Here is a 20,149-nt window from a genome sequence, read left to right as displayed (position 1 = left end):
TTGTGAGTTGGTTAGGCCTGTGGCATCTTCCACTCCCTGCCATGGGTGAATTTGCAGAGAACAAAGAACCTTCTCCTTCTCTGTAGGAAGGGTATTTAATTTCTTTCTCTAATCAAATTTTGTTCTACCCTTCTCCTCTATGTTTGTTTGTTTTTTTTTAAGTTTATTTATTTTTGAGAGAGAAGGAGGGAGAAAGCGAGAATCCCAGGCAGGCTCCATACTATTAGCAGAGAGCCTGATACAGGACTTGAACTCATGAATCATGAGAACATGACCTGAGCTGAAACCAAGAGTCAGACGCTTAACCGACTGAACCACCCAGGCACCCCTGTGTATTTGTTTAATTGAGGTAAGATTCACATAAAATTAGTCATTTTAAAGCAAACAATTTAGGGGCGCCTGGGTGGCTCAGTCGGTTAAGCATCCGACTTCGGCTCAGGTCATGATCTCGCGGTCCGTGAGTTTGAGCCCCACGTCGGGCTCTGTGCTGACAGCTCGGAGCCTGGAGCCTGTTTCAGATTCTGTATCTCCCTCTCTCTGACCCTCCCCCATTCATGCTCTGTCTCTCTCTGTCTCAAAAATAAATAAAGGTTAAAAAAAAAAAAAGCAAACAATTTAGTATAATTCACCACTTCTATCTAGTTATAAGACATTTCCCCCAAAGGAAACCCAGTACTTATTAGGCAGTTGCTCCCTGTTTCTCCCTTCCCCAGGCCCTGACAACCATCAGTTTTCTGCCTCAATGGACTTGTCTGTTCTGGTTATTTAATATAAATGTATCATGCAATATTTGTCCTTTGGTGTCTGGTTTCTTCCACTTAGCATAATGTTTACAGGTTCATCTACATTGTAGCACGTGTCAGTATTTCATTCTTTTTATGGCTGAATAAAATTCCACCTCTCCTCTACTTTTTGTCCTTTCCTCCTCAGAACCTCCTGGGTTTCTCTTAACTCCTTTCCCCCTTTATCTAGTTAAATTTTATGGCTCTTGCTCTTCTCTAGCAAAATGTCTAAGATTCTAGCTGCTTTCTCTCTATCATACTTTGATGGGATGAGCCCTTATCTGAACAACTCCCATTTTGGGGTTATTTGCAACTGTGATCTCTGTACAACTACTGTTTTACTCAATTCCTTGATAAAACTGTTCAGTAGAACAGCCCAATATGATTTTAACTGCTGTGTCTGGCATGGAGAACATTATTTGCCATCTTATCTACGGGGTGTAGGGAGATACTGTGCCAAACGCTTTGTTGGTATCAAGATTCATCCCTTCTAGGGTTATCCATCCTCATAATCTACACCTCAACTTCTCCTTCTTTATGTCTTCAACTTTAAATGTCACTTCCTCAGGGAAGCTAGCTTTACCTGCATCCTTTGGTTTGGTTTGCCAGGGATAACTGGTTCCCATTTATGCTCTTGTTTCTGTTCCTTGTTACATTGTCTCACAAGTCAGGCCTCCTAGTGTTTATTATCACAGCCCCTGTGCCTCTTCTTTGGTGTGCTTATACTTGTAAATTAGCTAGCTCTTTTGTGTCATTATTTCAATTTGTCTCCCACTCCTCTGCTAAATTGTAAAATCCAAGATAGCCCAGTCCATGTATTTTCTTTTTCTAGCTCCTACCACAGTGTCTAACAAATATTAAGTGCTCAATAAATGTTTGCTGTGGGAAAACTATCTTAATAAACCTGTCTAGTAAACAGGTTTTTACACTGTTTGTTTGTTCACTGAACCTTGGCAGCCAAAAATTGAAGAAACTTTGGATCCACTTTGAGTTTCTTTTGGGTCAGCATTCTGAGCTGACTCACTTGTCCTGGTCCCCTGGCCCGGAACCTTGATGATGCTTACTTGGTGTATTTATATAAAGAAGAAGTAAAGGACTTTGGATTAGTTAGTTGCAAGAATTTTTTTTTTTCTATGAATTAGTTTTAGAATGGGTCCCTTTTGGTTGGGGGGAAGAAGGTAGGAGGGAGATTGAGTGGGGGTTGGTGAAAAGAGAGAAGGTGAATTTAATCTCTTCCTTGATGCCCTTTACCTGAGCAACAAAGTGTGATGAATGTTATAGAGCAAATGTAATAAATGTCTCAATATCTTGGCTGAGAGCAGGAGTCTAATTACAAGCCATATGGCCTCTTCAGCACAGTGGCTGTGAATTTATTTGGGTTTTATCCAGGTGAGTAACAAGAACAGTTAAGCAATCAATAGATTTTTCTATCACTGAATATCACATGTTTAGAACCAAGGTCAACTCTATAAAATCTTCTCCTTAGATATCTTATTCCCTCTCCTTCCAAAAAATGGGGAAATCGTGATTGCATGAAAAAAATCTTTAGGGTTTAACTGGGAGTTTTCAGTCCATTGCCTTCAGTTTGGGGGAAAAAAAACCAACACTGAATTTAGCTGTTGTAATCTTGGATTGTTTTACCAGGGTGTTTAGAGATAACTGGTTCTCACTTACTCTCTTGCTTCTGTATTTTCTCTCTCTCTCTCTCTCTCTCTCTCTCTCTCTCTCACACACACACACACACACACACACACACGCACGCACGCAGAGTTCCAGGAAACAGGGTATCTGAAGATGGTCTACAGAGTTCTCTTAGCTAGCAGTAGTATTCTGATTTCATTGTGGTCTTCAGCTAACAGAGGAATATACTGGGTCTAAATGAGATTGTTTTAAGTATACCACTCAAAAATTCACAAAGTGGAACTTCGAATTTGTGAACATTTGAAAGGAAGGGAAATCACCTGGTATTTATTACCTTTGCCTTTCAAGTTTCAAATTTTCCAAGATGAAAAAGAGGGGGCGATGGGCTCCCCCCAGATACTTTCTCTCTTCTGTTTTATCCCAATTGATTCATAAGAATAATAGAATTTCTCTGTGTTCCTAGGATCCCACTGGGAGTATATTTTTATTTTGAAAAGAGATGGATATCTGTTTATAAATTCTGTAGTTTCCTGTGAATATTGAAGAGTCCACTGGAATTTCCCCCTTTCTTAAGTGTAGAAACTGGATTATACCTTCTCACATAGTTGAAAGAGACATAATAACTAAAGCTAATCTTTCCTCTCTGCTACCAAATCCCACCCTGTACCACTACTCCCAAATAGAAACTGGTACCATTTACAGCATCAAAACGTATCTTAGGCTTTAGCCAGTGTCAAGGAGTAGGTATGTTTGTAATATGTACATAATAAAAAATATCCAAGAAAAATTGTAGACTTTAAATATAAAACTAGAATATTAACTATCTCAAGTCAAGTGAAAAACATCTGTAATGTTTTTTAATGAGTCAGCTGGCTAAAAATGTTTGATATTTTAAATTTGGATTTTCATAAATTAAGAAATATCTAGTGTTCTATAACGTGTCCTTAAAAGAGAAGTTTGAGGTGTTTATTCACTGAATTCAAATCACAAATGTATTTCTCTAGTTAGCTTCTTTCTTCTTTGTTAGTCTAATTAGGCATAAGGAGGCAATAAAGTATTAAGGAGCTATAACTTTTAATCTGGAGAGAAGATAATCTCGTATTAGTTTTATTATAGTTTTTACCTTGGCATTTCTGAGAATTGCACTTAGAATAATATAAGATATGTTAGCCATACTTCTTTGAAAATTAATACTCATATATGAAAAATACATTTTCATTTGTAATATTCATATACTGGTCAAATCTCTAAGTACAGTATAATCTGTAGCATAGCATTTACATTGATAATTAATATAAAACCCTTGCTCCACCTGCTTCTCCCCATCCCACTGTATCATCTCAATTAGCTTCACTCTTCCCTGAAAGTAGGGTATTATGCTCCACAGGCATTTTGTTCTATTACTTGCCAATGAGTATCAAGCTTGAAATGTGGATTTATAGTCCACTCAGAGAAATGTTTTATCAGTACTGGCTGCATAATTAGCAAAACACAGTGCACAATGAAAAAATGTGTTATACCTGATTCAAAAGCTAAGAATTTGAAGTGAGGCACCTGGGTGGCTCAGCTGGTTAAGTGTCCAACTTCAGCTCAGGTAGTGATCTCACAGTGCTATTTGTGCTAATAGCTCAGAGCCTAGAGCCTGCTTCAGATCCTGTCTCCCTCTCTCTTACCCCCCTCCTCCCATCCATGCTCTGTCTGTCTTTCTCTGTCTCAAAAATGAATAAACATTAAAAAAAATTTTTTAAAAGCTAAGAATTTGAAGATGGTGACAGCAGAGTAATAAACCAAGTGTTGGAATTCTAGCCAGTGCAATAAAGCAAGAAAAATAAATAAAAAGCATGTGGATTGGAATGGAAGAAATAAGACTATTTCTATTTGCAGAGGACATAATTGACATCATAGAGAATCCCAAAGAATTCACACATATCAATACAAATTAATGAGTGAGCTTAACAGGAACACAGGATACAAAGTCAGTACACAAAAATAATTGTAAATACTTGTGATGAACAAGTATTTAAGTATTTAATCTGGAAACCCAGATTAAAAGCCAGTGCCATTTACAATAGCTCTCCCCAAAATGAAATAGTTAGGTATCCATTTAACAAAACATATTCCATCTCTGTATTCTGAAAACTACAGAACACTCATAAAAGAAACCAAATGAGACCTAAATAAGTAGAGACACATCCCATGTTGTTGAATTAGAAGATTCAACATAGTAAAGATCTCAATTTTTCCCAAACTAATATACAAATTTCATGCAATTTTAATTTTAAAAATTGGTATTTTTCTGTAGATTTAGACAACCTGATACTAAAATTTATACAGAAAGGAAACCAAACTAGAATCACCAAAACAATTTTGAAAAACAATAAAGTTAGAGGAATCACACTAGCTGATTTTAAGACTTACTTTAAAGTTGCAGAAAGCAAGATGTGTGTGTTATTGGTGAAGGGATAGATATAGATCAATGGAACAGAATAGAGTCAATAAATAGACCCATAGAAATATAGTCACTTGATTTTTAACAAAGGGACGAAGATAATTCAATGGAGAAAGGATAATCTTTTCAACAAATAGCGTTAGAACAATTAAACTCCATGTGCCAAAAAAGCCCACCAAAGTTGACCTAAGTCTACACCGTAAACAAAAATGAACTTAAAATGGGTCACAGATCTAAATGTTAGACATAAAACTATGACACTTTTAGAAAACACTGGAGGGGTGTCTGGATGGCTCAGTCAGGTGAGCATCTGACTCTTGATTTTGGCTCAGGTCATGATCTCATGGGTTCGTGGGTTCAGGGCCCATATTAGGCTCTACGCTGACAGTGTGGAACCTGAGGAGCTTGCTTGGGATTCTCTCTCTCTCCCTCTCTTTCTTCTCCTTTCCTGTGTGTGCATGCTCCCTCTCTCTCTCAAAATAAATAAACTTTAAAAGAGGGGAAGAGAACATTGAAGAAAATCTTTATGACATAAGGTTAGGCTCAAAGTTCTTAGACATGACATTAAAATCATAATCCACTTAAAAATCTGATAAATTTTTCATCAAAATTTTTGCTATGCAAAGAAGCAGCAAAAAATATGTAGCCAGGATAAGAGTTTTGCAAAACAAAACCCATAAATATTTACACAAAAAATTTTTTTAATGTTGTTATTCTTGGAGAGCTGGTGCCAGAAGGTTGGTATAAACTTGCTTTTGACTCTATAATCCTTCTGTGGTTGTTGAATTTTTGAGTATCTCTCACTTTCATACAAAGTCCCAAACCTCCTCACCATTGGCAGCTTTCAAATGAGGTTAGGCAGCAGTCTGATAAAAAATTGTGGAAAGGTAAGGGTTGACTACTCAGATTTCTTCCACCTTTAAAATCCTAGGATTTTATGATTAGATTCAATATAAGGTAATAATTCCCCAAGTGAGAAAATGTTTGCCATGTTTCATTTAATTTCAGAATCACTGAAAAAAAATCTTGAAGTGCTAATATCTCACCAGTGCCTTCTAATGGACTCAAATATTGATGTATGCTGCCTATCATTTTTCATGAGTAGCTTGATATCTGCATGATTAGTAGCACCTTTCAAGAATATTTTCTTTAAGAACTTTAAATGGGCCCCCTTCTTTTGCAGAACAGAAGATACCACATTATGTTTATTGGATCATAGTCCAGAAAGCAGAGTCTTCTCATGGAATCTGCTTTTTCATCTTTACAAGTCTTAATGTTTATTTTATCTGTAAACATAAAGTCTCTGAATTAGTGAATAAAAATCTGAAATTAACTAGTGCAGCTAGCTACAAATAAGGCATAGATTTTCGTAATGAAATGTTAGATTGAAGAGCAGTGGTAAATTTACTGGATGGTTAATGAGTTTTAGCTTCATGGACCTCTATCTGTGCAAATCTTTCTAAGGGCCTTTTGGGGCCCTAGCAATGTGCTTATATTTTTGTAGATTTGCAAAAGTAAGATATTTTAATCATAATTAGCAAAAACACTGTCTTTTTTCACTTTGACTTTCCCTCCATCATACTTTTCTTCTTAATGAGTGGCAACAGAGGGGCTATGGATGTTTTGAGGGATTCAGTTAAGAGGAAATAGAGTTAAGTGATAAGTTTCATTTGGACTTAGAGGGATATGTTTTTGTGGTTTGCAGCAACTCTGTTTATAGTTACTTATTGCTAGCCATACTGGCATGGGAATGGCTCGAGGAATACTATAGCTCCCTATGCCAGTTCACTTGCTGAGGAGACATGAAGATCCATGCCACAGGTGATGTCACACTATATGAATGTGCCCAGGGGGCTCTGATGCTGGAAGTATTAGGTGATGTAGAGGCAACAAAGTTGGAAACGTGCAGACTTAGAAAGTGGTCTGTGAAAAATTCTTCCAAATCTTACAACTTATATATGAAATAGACTAGATTAGTCTTCCCAAATTTAAAGCAATCCCTAAAAATTTAGACATTATTATTAGTGAGTTGTAAAACCAAAAGAAATTTTTCTACTCTACCAATGAGAGAAGACAAACTTTGATCAAACATGCTAGAGGAAAAACAATTAGTTTTCTACTCTTCCTACAGAAAACGACATTCCAAAATTATTATTAAATGAAGAGGCAGTCAAAGAATAATGAATGCATCCCGAAAACATAAGGAGAAAGTACTGTAGAGGTGTGTCAGGCAGTTAAACTATTCGCTATTTTTCTAGATTTTCTGATACATGATATTTTCAGTTTTTAAACTTTTAAATTTGTTGTGATTTCATTTTCTCATTCCAAATAAATATTCACTTTCAGATCTAATTTTGTATTTGTAATTTTGTGCTTTTTTTTTCTTAAGAGGACTGCCCAAATAGTGTGTCAGGCCCTATAAAACCTGGATCAACTCTGCATAGAGCTTTTAAATATTTAGCCATAGAATAAAGCTTGTCCTTTTGCTTAAGGATTCTTTGTAACACAATCAGACTTAGTCTAAAATATGACCTCTGCAATGGAATTGGTAGCTCTGGGGAGTCAGAACTAAGAACAGTGAGAGGCACACAGATTTATCACTAGTCACCCTGCAGGAAGGAAACCTGGGTGGAATTTGGCACTGAGTGTAAATTTCTGTTCCAGAAAAGAAATCTTCTGCAAAGGAGGTCTGCTGAAATGACCTGGTAGAGCTTTTATCTAATTTAAAATAGAAAAGATTTTGAGGCTTTTCAGAGAAGTGTATATCAGTGGATTTGGGATATCTGGGTTCAATTCACCTAGTTTTGGTTTCTGCACTATACAGGAAAAGTTAAGAAAAGGTTGACACAGTGGATGATGATGACAATACTCTCCTATCTCACGTCCCTTCCTATCCTCTGACAATGATAGAGTACTGTACTGGATTGATGGATGTTATGGGAGATCCTATAGACAACAGAGCCAGCTAATGAGATCTTAAAACAGTTTATCTCCCTTACAAACGCAGATGGGATCATCATTCCTAAGCAAGTTATGTAGGGTCACTGGAGTTTACATTTATACATTTCTGTTTAACCCATTTTTGAGTAGTGCTGCTTATTTGTTCCTTTTGGTATGTATGTCCTCAATAAAAGATTAATTGTCCTTTTATATTCCAAATGAGGCAAAAGACAATGGTAATTGTATTTCACCATGGGCCCACAGTTTGTCTCTAAGGGCAATAACAAAAAATTGTTACAGTAACCCACCTATTTGCCAGATTAGCCACCCAGTGTTCCCCATAGGAAGGGGTCACAGGTTGCAGGAAAATCCCTCAGTCTTCTCTTGATGCTGGTTGAGGCTAGCTCTGAATATGTGGATTTGGAAGGAAGCTTCATTTCCAGGGAAGAAAGATCACCCTTCCCCAGCTCTACCCAAAAACTCATTACCAAGTAATTAGAAAAGAAAAAAGTCCAGGGTTATTGATGTCCATTTTCTTCTATTTGAATAGAGATCTTTGTTAACAGGCTTGGTTCTCATATCTCTGGGTATTCCCACCCAAACCTCCCTGAACCTCCCTGAACACTCTTGTAACAACATCATGAATTGTACTGGCTTTGCTTTGTGATCAGCATATTTTGTGATTTATTTCTAATGGTGTCAGGTTCTGCTTTTCTCTGTGGCCAGGAAAGGTAACTGTTCCTTTATCCTCGCCCAAAAGAGGTACCAAAAGCTGACAATCTGTGGGATTCCCCTCATTGGGTTGTTGGATCTCTCTCAATTTAGTCATAACCATCACCAGGGACCTTGTGCTTGGTCAGGCCTGTGAAGGGACACCCACTAGCTCTGCTGTCATCTTACTCCACCTTTTTCCATGTCGGTCTTGATCTGCTCCTCAAGATCCTCTGGGGACACATAAAAGTCCTCTTCTGCCACTGATGATTTGGGCCGGCAGCGTCCACAGCAGCAGTTGCAACAGCAGCACAGGCAGCAGCAAAAATAACAGCCAGTAAAGAGTCCAATGATGACAAACAGGGTCTAGGGGAAACAGAGACAAACCAAAATAGGGGTGAGGAATGGTGGCGTGTGGGAGAAACCAGACATTAAGTGTGCATCCATGTATCTTCAGAGACCTGAAGATGTTGCAGTTCCCCCTGAGGACCACATATTCACCCGCATCCTTATTCCATGCAAGAACTAGCTTTTTAGTTGCCTTGGAAACAAATTCCTTATAAAGTTTTGCCTAACAAGTTCACAGGAAGTGACTTGTAGCCACAGTAATGAGGTGTGATACTTTCTTCTTTATTCATAAGCTATGGTGATCATTATTAAGAGGAGAACAAACAAAACAACAAACAGACAACCTCTACAGGTCAAATGAGCTAACCAAGGGGATTGAGTCATTCTCACCAAAGATAAGCTATTGATAGCTCTCCCTCACACCTCCTCATTTCCCTTAGTCACTAAGTCTTGCCAGAGTCTCTTTAAGATCTCTTACACCCTCTCCCTTGTCTCTCTCCTGACTGGTAAGGACTTTAGAAAGATCTCCTTATCTCTGCCTTTACCACATCAGTAGCCTCCTAACTAGCCTCCCTGCCTCCACTCTTGCCTCCTGTTCTCCTCTGCACATTGTTGTTGGAACTTACTGAAATACATTTCTCTTGAACCTATGCGGCAACTTTCCTGCCTCTCAGGAAAGACTGGAACTCCTTATTAATGGTCATCTGGCTTCAAACCTTTCCCTAATTAGCACAGCCCTATTCCTGCCATACCTTCCATAGCTTTGCTCTCCTTGTGGATTCATCTTCCCAGAGGGCTCCTTCCATTCCTCAGCCATCTAACAAATGCCAACTCTGAGTTTAAGATTCATCTCAAAGATCCTCTCTCTGACATCTTTCCTGATCCCCCCACTCTAGAACAATTACTGCCTCCTTTGTGCCCCAGTTGTACTCCACAGAAATTTGTCCAATGGTTCTGTTGTTGTTGTTGACACCTTAGGACATTTATCTGTTTACAGGTCTGTGTCACATTAGACTGCGAGAGTTTTGAAGGCTGTAACTATATGTTAGTCATCTTTTAATCCCTCCTACCTAAGGATTTAGTACCTGGCATGTGGGAGACAATAAATACCTACTGAATTAATGAATGTATAAAGTAATTAATAGATAGATGAATAATTTGTTCCTTTTAGTGAGCAGCCAGAACCAGGATTTCCCCACAAGCATATGAAAGCAGACTTTAGCTAAGTCTGCCATAGCTAAAATGAAAAGAAACTCTACCAACCCTCAATTTAAGTTAAAATAAGCCAAATTTTTTAATTCAGCAATATGATGGTTGTAAAAAATATGTTATTTGAAATAGGAAGTGTTTTGAATCAGAATGCAGATTTTATCTAAAAAGAACAAAGAGGATAAAGATCACCTTGCGTGTATGCAGTTCTTCAGTAACTTAAGGTAGAAATCTTTAATGTTGATGAAACTCACCTGGCTCATTCCTGCTTCTTTCTGACTCTGGCCCTCATTATGGGGTGGAGCCTACAGTGGTTTGGAGTGAGGGAGCTTTAGTCACACTCTCGCACCTATAATCTTTTTGCTGTGGATACTCTATATTTTCATAGACTTAAGAAAATTACTCTGTGAAAAAAGCTGCAACACTGTCCTCACCAACTGCCTCCAAAAACCTTCCTGTGTGGTATTCCTGAGCTATTGCCTCAACCAGCTCCTCCTTTCTCTACCTACTTTTGTCCTCTTATGTCTTTACCATGCAATTCCCATATTTACTCTCTGCTGAAAATTTTCTTTAAATCATATATTGTTTTGTTCTTTAATTAATCCAACTAGATTGGTTGCCTGCTACACAAATAGCCTTGACTTACATGCTCATAGTACTTAGCACACTACTGAGCATAAGTAGGAGTCCACTATTTTTTTTTAATGGGAAGATTTATTTATTTTTTTACATGTGTATTTATTTTTCAGAGAAAGAGTGCAAGCAGGGGAGGGGCAGAGAGAGGATCCAAAGCGGGCTCTGCGCTAACAGCAAAAAGCCCAAACTCACGAACCATGAGATCATGATCTGAGCTGAAGTTAGCCACTTAACTGACTGAGCCACCCAGGTGCCCCAGGAGCTCAATATTTTTGAAATACATATTTTCAGTGGTACAATAAATCATTCATTTAATGCATACTTAATACATGATCATATGCGCCAGACCACTCTGATGGACATGGTGCAGTTAGGCTTTTGACATAAACAGAAGAAGGTACATTTTTTTGTAGCCTTACTTTTAAAGAGCCACATCAGAAATTATTTCATATATTTCTTATACTGCTGGACAGCGTTTGTTTTTCTATATGAATTTTTATCAACTTTGTCAACTTCCTCAGTAAGGAAACCTATTTGTTTTTATGCAGGCCAGCCCTAATATGCAACCAGGTATTAGTGTGTAAATTATCTAGAATGTCCGATATACCTTCCCAGGGAGAGAATGTCACACCTGGAGGTTAGGTTCCCAGGCAAGCCCCCTAAAGCCTACATTTTATGTGAACATTAAGTCAATCATAAGTGATATTGTCAGTATGTACACTCTCATTCCAAGGTCCAAATCCACTCAGCAGGAACTTGTCTCTCTCCCAGGTCTTCAACAATAGAGAAAGGAGATCTCAAGTGGGAATCCCAGTTATCTCTAGGAGAAGACATTTTTGGAGACTGTAGAAGACAAATGTGGCTTTAGGTTGTAGACTCTCCATGCTTATGTGCAAAAATATATTCTTTCTCTGCATATATAAAACTCCTCAATTTAGCAAGATTTATTTTAGTGGAAGAAAATAGCAATCAGAATCCTATTGACCATGCAACCCCTTTTTTTGGAGATCTGCAGTTTTTTAAATTAATTACCTCTCATATGAGTGTGAGTTCATATGATTTCACAAAATGTATGAATTGTCCAAAAATATCCTGATGGATCATATGAATGCTTTGTATGTAAATATGCTTTTGTCAAAAGATAAGGGGGTGCCTGGGTAGCTCAGTCAGTTAAGCGTCCAACTTCAGCTCAGGTCATGATCTCACAGTTTGTTAGCCCGAGCCCCACGTCGGGCTCTGTGCTGACAGCTCAGAGCCTGAAGCCTGCTTCATATTCTGTGTCTCCTTCTCTCTCTGCCCCTACCCCACTTGTGCTCTGTCTCTCTCTATCAAAGATAAATAAATGTAAAAAAAAAAAAAAGTAAGGACATTAAAACTCATGAACAAATGCATAACCATCACCAGACATATACCAGGTATTCCTAGGAAACCACCCAAAATTTATTGTTAAAAGTGAATTCTGATTGTCCTAAGTCCTTAAAAATGTTGCCTTCTTTTTGACCAGATATCCTTTTTTCCCCTTTTGCCTCTATGTCTCTCTAACACACTGTTCAACACTACTTAATTCTCACTTTTTCCTCCTCATTTCCTTCTCCACTACTTCAAGTCAGGCTGCACGTGAGCCTATGACATAATTACCACACATTCTCCCAAGTACTGTGTTTGTTCATGTAGCCTATGCTATAGATAGTAAAGTACATGGCTAAATTTGTCCTATAATAACTTACTAAGCAGTTGTCACACTAATAAATTATTTTTGTTTTTGAGCAGTGAGTCAATTCTTAATTAGTCATGGGTCGAGGGGGGGCCAGTCAGAATTAACCTGAAGCCTCAAATTCATTTATAATTAATGTCTAGAGGTATTTTTAAGTCATGCTGTATTTTATGATTATTTAATGAGCTAAAGCAAAAAATGATCCTCAAATAATAGCTTTTGATTAAAGTGATACCTCTTTTTATTTATAAGAGTTTAATAATATAGTAAGCTTAGGTTTTCTCTGAGATGGAGCCTAAAAGAGTGAATAATATCATGGTTTTTCTAGGGAATTGTTTTTGAAGAAAAAATTGATTTACCTTTGCCCACCAGCTTGACAGCATGAAGTAGGTATTAACATTTTCATCTCCAAATTGCTCAGCCACATAGAGTCCCAGTGATCCATACTTGTCATATATGTTTCTCTTTGACATGTCAGTAAGTATTGTGTGGGCGTTGTTGATTTCTTTAAACTTTTCAGCAGCAGCTGGATCATCTGGATTCTTGTCTGGATGATGTTTCAAGGCCAGTTTTCTTTTAAAATAAAAAAAGTGAGGGAAAGTATTATTTGACAAGAATTGCAATGACATTTTAGGGGGGCATTATTCATTTGTTCATCATTTTTACATGCAATTACTGTGAAATGATAAGTTTCACAAAAATGTTGATGTGACTAAGCAAGTTTCCATTAGATGTTGTCTCTTGTTTCTATGTGCAGGCACAGTAGTATTGTTTCTTTCCTCACATCCTCAAAGGAATTCTCAATAGCTGTGTAGTTGTTGAGTCTGAGCCATTTTGCTGTTGGCAAATATGTGAAGTTTATTTTCACCTGGCAGCTGATCAGTGGCCCACTTCAATATGCAGAGGCCTTTCAAGTGAGCAATAGAGTAAGTTTACACCAAAATTCCATTTAGAACTGGAACAAGTTTCTGGAATTAACAAAAGTTCACACCACATATTCTAAAAGTTAAATGAAAAATTGTCCAAAAAAATCTGATTCATACTCCCTTGAATAAAATTATGACCTTTTTCACAAATCTTCCACAAACCCTTCTTCACTCCCTTTTGTTTTTATGAACAGATACTATGACTTTCCTTGTCAAATGTATATTTTACTTCTTTTTTAAAAATTTATTTATTTTGAGAGAGAGAGAGAGTGAGCAAGCAGGGGAGGGGCAGAGGGAGAGGGAGACAGATCCAAAGCAGGTTCTGTGCTGTCAGCACAGAGCCCAACATGGAGCTAGATTGCATGAGCCGTGAGGTCATGACCTGAACTGAAATGAAGAGTCAGATGCTTAACCAAGTGAGCCACCCAGGTGTCCCTATTTGACTTCTTTTAAAATAGGTCTTTCCACTTCAAATAATCTGTAGGAATTTAGTTGTGAGTAAAAGGGCCTGTCTTCTCTGTGGATCATGAATCAGTTCCTGATGAATATATGTATGTGTTGTGTTGCAGTGTGGTGTGTGTGTGTGTGTGTGTGTGTGTGTGTGTGTGTGAGAGAGAGAGAGAGAGAGAGAGAGAGAGAGAGAGAGATTTGAGGGTAATTTATTCTTGTTATACTCAAGTATTAAAAAACCTATAACACGAATGTGAGAACTGGGCTATGATAGTCAGGGTCTGGCTGGTGGCCATTTCCTTCAATTCCCTTTGCAGACAGATTTAAATAATGATTAAAGCTGTGTTCAAAATTGAGTCTGTAGGGGGCGCCTGGGTGGCGCAGTCGGTTAAGCGTCCGACTTCAGCCAGGTCACGATCTCGCGGTCCGTGAGTTCGAGCCCCGCGTCAGGCTCTGGGCTGATGGCTCAGAGCCTGGAGCCTGTTCCTGATTCTGTGTCTCCCTCTCTCTCTGACCCTCCCCCGTTCATGCTATGTCTCTCTCTGTCCCAAAAATAAATAAAAAACGTTGAAAAAAAAATTAAAAAAAAAAAAAATTGAGTCTGTAGTAATTTTTCCACTAAAAAGTCAACAAATTTTATGACTCCATACTGGAAATTTTATGTGACTTGTTCTCTCTGCTGTGTCCTTTATAGCTCTATGTATGAATATACCTTAAGCTTTTATTTTGGTTTAGATTAAACGGTTTCATTTTAATGCAATAATAAAAGTCCATAGTATAACAGAAAAGTAAAGTCTACTTTATAAGTCAATCTATACAATAAGCTGGAAAAAAATCACACATATTTTAGGAATTAAAGTACTGCTGGTTAGGAAGTAGGTGATTAAGCAGCCCAGCATCAGTACCAAAATACTTAAAAGTGTAAATCATGGTGTAAAAGCGATTTCAACTCTGAACTCAGAATAAACAAAAAGAATAAAACAATGATAGTTCATTTTAAATTTGTTTAACTAAAACATTTTCATGCTTTTTGAGAGATGTTTGGGGTATCTATGTTTTTTTATGTGCAGAATTCATAATGAAATCTTGTGCTAATAGCATAAAATGCCTATTTTGTCATTTAAAAGATCTTTTATAATGTTTACTATGTGCTAGCACTATTGTAAGCATGTTATAAATATTAATTCATTAATATTTATCACAACTCTATGAAATAGGTATTATCATGATCCCATTTTACAGATGAGGAAATTTAGCCACCAGAAAGTTAAGTAATTTGCCCAATATCACATAGCTAATAATTAGAGCCAGGCTTTGAACACAGGGAATTTGACCTCGAGCACATGCTCTTAACCACCACTAGGCTGCCTTTTTTATATTTTTAAATTTAAAAAGTAAGGCACACAGTGTTAATAGACCATTATAAAAGGACTTTGGCTTTTGGTCTTTAAGGTGATGTGGGAAGCCATTGGGTTTTTTTGAGAAAAAGAGTGGTATGATCTGACTTTAGTTTTAGAAGGATTACTGACTCTTGGAGAGGACAAAGACCAAAGCAGGGAGACTCTTTTAGGAAAAGTCCATGGTGGTTCTGATCAGTGTGGTAGTGGAGGATATAATGAGAAGTGGTTGGATTCTGGATATATTTTGAAGGCTAGCTGATGAATTGGATGTGGGATACAAAAGAAAGAAATGAGAGACGGCACCAGAGTTTTGGCCTGAGCAAATAGCAGTTTGTAGTTACTACTTAATGAGTTGGCAAGAATTTTTTTTTTCTTTTTTTGGCAGTAGGGAATGGTTTGTTAGGATTTAGAGTTTGTATTTTAGACACATTTGAGATGCCTATTAGACTTCTAAGTGGAGATGGAGGTAAGAGAGATATATGAGCCTGGAGTTTAGGCAAGAATTACTGTAGGAGATGCATGTTTGAGAGTTCTCAGCAAGTAGATGGTATTTAGAGCTATGGAAGTGGAAAAGATTCACAAGTGAGTGGGTCCAAGAGAAGTCCAAAAACTGGGCTTTGAGAAGGAAGAACAAGCAAAGGAGATGAAGAAAGAAAGATCAATGAGGCAGAAGGAAAAATCTGGAGAATATGGGGTCTTGGGATCTAAGTGAACAAAGTATTTCAAGGAGGAGAGTGGTCATTTGTGTCAAATACTATCAACAGGTCATATATGATGAGGACTAAGAACTGATCACTAGGTTTAGTGATATAGAAATTTTTGGTGACCTTGATACACACACCCACACACACATGCACATACACATAGACAGTGGTATATATGTCTGTATAAGGAAAAATAAAGCAGAAAAATGAGAAGAAAGAGGAAAATGGAAGGTTATGACCACAATTAACAGTGCTTATAGCTGCACATTGGGATTATAGGTGATTCTTTATTTTGTTTTTGCTTGTTACAAAAAATATACATATCGCTTGTGTAGTTTCCTTCCATAAGCATTGTTAAGGTCCAGTTACAAATGTTGTTCTCTTTTAATAGCTGAAAGTTTAGAGTTTGTTCTCTTAAATGACCCACTGACAAATTAGAAGGGGTAAAAAAGGAAGAAAGAAAAAAGTCCTCTAACTTCAGTGATACAATGATCATCATCAAATAACATCAAGTGGATTCTTTAAACACATTAATTTTAATGGCATGATATCCCTGGAATTCTCACACCATGCCCTCGAATACAATTTACAGCATTTCCCCCTACTAGTTCCAGAAATCAAATTCAAGCCAATCAGATACAAGAGCTATTAATTCTGCCTTGAAAAAAGAAACCCCTGCAAAGTGCCTCTTTGCATACATTTGCTTCTTTTTAGGTTTCAGTTGTAGACTGATTATATACTGCCCGAGACTTAGCCAGAGAAGCCTAGCTTCCTGTCATATTTTAAGCTGTTCGGATCTTTGTCAGCTTACAAGGGCAGATGCACCCAGCCATTTATTACACTCCTCTAACAATAGCACTGGCAAATTCAGAGGGCTGGAGCATCTCCATTTGTAACAAATCCAATTCCTGGTCGTCAGCAGCATTTTGACTCCTCTTGGCAGATACTCTTGGCTCTGAGGAATCCTTGGGAAATATGGCTAGCAGAGGCAGCTACCAAAATTACACAACTGCTCAGGAAGTAATTGGTTAATGACCCACACTTGGGAATTGCCTATAGACCAAGGAAGCATGTGTGGAATTTAGGGTGAAAGAAAGTGCTTGGAGTACGTTTAAATATAAAATTCACCTAATTCATTTTAAAGATCTTTCTTATAGTTTCTCATTTTAAACTTAAAAAGTAATAGAATTCTAACCAGAATGTGTGCTTTTTATCCTAAATCTCTCTCTACTCTTAATCACCTAATTAATCTGGTATGGCTATAACTAATGTTAGAAATAGCATCAATGCCTCTCATTTCCACTTTGCAATCCATTGACAACCGTAAACTGAAATGCATAGTGAATTCAGTTGAGTGGTGAAGAAGATAAACGTGGGGTTTATAGTTGTAATTACTTATGGCCCCTATTTTGAGACAGTGGCATACTTCTAAGAATTATGATGTTTTGCCCAGTTCCTTTCCTCTTAACATCTGACACTCAGATCAGATCTACCTACTACTCTCTACCAGTCTCTACGTCATCTAAGACCTGATTCTGACCATGTTGCCTCAATTCTAGGCCAGATCTATCTCCATGGGGTTGAAATATCAGAGGAGACCTTGTTTGGGAAGGGTGGCATCTGAACTTCAGGGAATTAAGTTCCATCCTGGCGTGGCTGTGTCTACAAGCTGCCTTTCCCCACTCAACACATTTTCAGCTGCTTTCTCCAATTACCTCCTGTTGTTTCCTATTTCAAAATTTGTCCACTGCAGTGTGACTTTCTGTTAAACTCTCTCAGCCACAAAGTTTATTTCCCCTCCAGTGTCCCAGAAGAAGCTACCTGTTGCCTAAGATGAAAGAGTAGAAGAAGAAGAGTGAAGCATTGATTTCTTCCCATCTCCTAGAACCTTTAAAATAAAGTTAGCATCTACTGCGAAGATAGCAAAAAAAAACCAAAAAAAACCAAAAAAAACAAAAAAAACAAACAAAAAACCCAAACAAAATCTGAGTTTGAAAAAGCTCAGGTAGCAAAACAAAGCAAAATCTGAGTTCAGAGATAGACTTTCTAGAAATATTCTAGATAATATTCTCTTAAATATTATTCTCAGATAATTATTTCTAGAAAAAATTGGCTATAATGGGAAGGAGACTGGTGGTAAATAGGAAAATTAACTGCTATAAACCAGAGTTTGAAGGTGAAAACAACCCCTAGATTAGTAACCCTAGATGTATGGCAAGTGTTGCATAATGGAGCTTGATAGCTGTCATAATACTGGAAGTTTGGTGGACCTCCTGTGCCCTCTTGGACTAAATCAACACCCAAGTGAAAACATAAGAAACCAACATAGGAATCCCAGTGCACACATCTCCCTGACATTTGGTAGTGATGGACATTTTAATGTTTGACAGTTGGATGGATATAGATATATGTATATATGTATATATATATACATACATATATACACATATATACATATATATGTATATACATACATATATACATATGTATACACATATATACATATATATGTATATACATACATATATACATATGTATACACATATATACATATATACATCTCTTTGTAGTTTAATTTGTATTTTCCTAATTACTAATGAGGCTGATATATATATTCTTGCAATTATAATTTGGATATCCTCTATTTAAGTGCATAATCTTTTGCCAGTGTTTAGTTTGATGTTTAAATTAATTTGTAGTATTTAAAAAATATGTGTTCTATATATGAATCCTTTGTCACTTATATGTATTACATATATATTCTCCCATTCTGGGAACTTGTTGTTATTTTCTTTATGGACTCTTTTGATGAACAGAAATTCTTAATTTTCATTTAGTTGAATTGATCAATTTTAGTCTGAATTCAGAAAGATTCTCAAAGTTTTATAATTTTACCATTTACGTCTTGCATATATTTTATGAGATTTATTCCTAGGAACTTATATTTTGTGTGTGTGGTTTTGACATTTCAAAATGTTTTCTTAATTCATTGCAGATATAAGAGATTTTTATATATTGATGTTCCTAAGCTTATTTATTAATGTTAATAAATTACAGATTATTTTGCATTTTCTACATACACAGTTATATAATATATAAAAAATTGTTTCTTTCCTTTCCAGTCCTTATATCATTTAACATTTTCTTCTTATTATTGTTTTGGCTAAGACCTTGGGTATGATGTCAGATAAAAGCAGTTGTATCAGGGGTGCCTGGGTGGCTCAGTCGGTTAAGCATCCAACTTCAGCTCAGCTCATGATCTCACAACTCATGAATTTGAGGGCTCTATGCTGACAGCTCAGAGCCTGGAGCCAGCTTCAGAGTCTTTGTCTCCCTCTATCCCTGCTCCTCCCCTGCTTGCACTCTGTCTCTCTCTCTCTTCAAAATAAGCAATAAAAAAAATAAAAATAAGTTAAAAAAATAAAAGTGATTATAGCAGCCATCCTTCTCTTTTACTAATTTACTAACAGTGAATGGATGTTAGATTTTATCAAATGCTTTTTCTTTATCTGTTGAGAAGACACATTTTTTTTTGTCTTTCAATCTGTTTATGTGATTGATTTTCTAATGTTAATTGAAGTTTGTGTTCTTGGATAAACTCAACTTGGCCATTTTGTATTATTTTTTATTTATTGCTAGACTCAGTTTTCTAAAATGTGCATCTAATTATAAATTTCCTTCTAAGTACTACTTAAACTGCATTTCCCAAGTTTTAATATGTGACATTCAGTTCTAGATATTTCCTTTTTTAAAATGTTTATTCTTTGAGAGAGAGAGAGAGAAACATGAGCAGGGTAGAGGCAGAGAGAGGGAGACACAGAATCCAAAGCAAGCTCAAAAGCTCAGAATCTAAAGCTGACAGCTCAGAGCCCAATGCAGGGCTTGAACCCACAAACCATGAGATCATGACCTGAACCAAAGTTGGACGCTTAACCGACTGAGCCACCCAGGTGCCCCTGGTTCTAGATATTTTCTAATTTTAATTGTGGTTTATTTTACCCATGAGTTAGTTTAAATTGTGCCTCCCGATTTTCAAACACATGGGAATTTTCTAGTTATCTTATTATTCTTACTATCATGATCGTATTGCTGTGAGAAAACATTTTATTTGATTTAAGTCCTTCAAAATTTGAGGGTTGCTCTATGTCTCATTATTTGTTCAATTTTTATAAATGTTCCATGTGTACTTTAAAGAATATATATTCCATACCTGTAGAGTGCTATGTTCTTGTAGAAGAG

General features: G+C 36.9%; 1 protein-coding gene across 6 annotated transcripts in view; it reads right to left on the bottom strand.

Moving 5' to 3' along the window:
- Positions 1–20,149, bottom strand: part of DNAJC5B (DnaJ heat shock protein family (Hsp40) member C5 beta) — a 98,550-nt gene that overhangs the window by 16,063 nt on the left and 62,338 nt on the right. For all 6 annotated transcript variants that reach the window (XR_009603480.2, XR_009603481.2, XR_009603479.2 and 3 more), the window contains 2 exons: positions 12,790–13,003; positions 8,718–8,889 (listed from right to left, as the gene is read on the bottom strand). Coding sequence is in view for 3 of the 6 variants with exons in the window: in XM_060610646.1 (XP_060466629.1) it covers positions 8,718–8,889; positions 12,790–13,003 (386 nt within the window). In the remaining 3 variants the exon portion in view is untranslated. The remainder of the gene's footprint in view (positions 1–8,717; positions 8,890–12,789; positions 13,004–20,149) is intronic.

The sequence above is a fragment of the Panthera onca genome, chromosome F2 (genome assembly GCF_046562875.1).
Source record: "Panthera onca isolate mPanOnc1 chromosome F2, mPanOnc1 haplotype 2, whole genome shotgun sequence".
NCBI lineage: Eukaryota > Metazoa > Chordata > Mammalia > Carnivora > Felidae > Panthera > Panthera onca.
The sequence above is the reverse complement of the archived record's forward strand: the minus strand, read 5'-3'. Positions and strand labels throughout refer to the sequence as shown.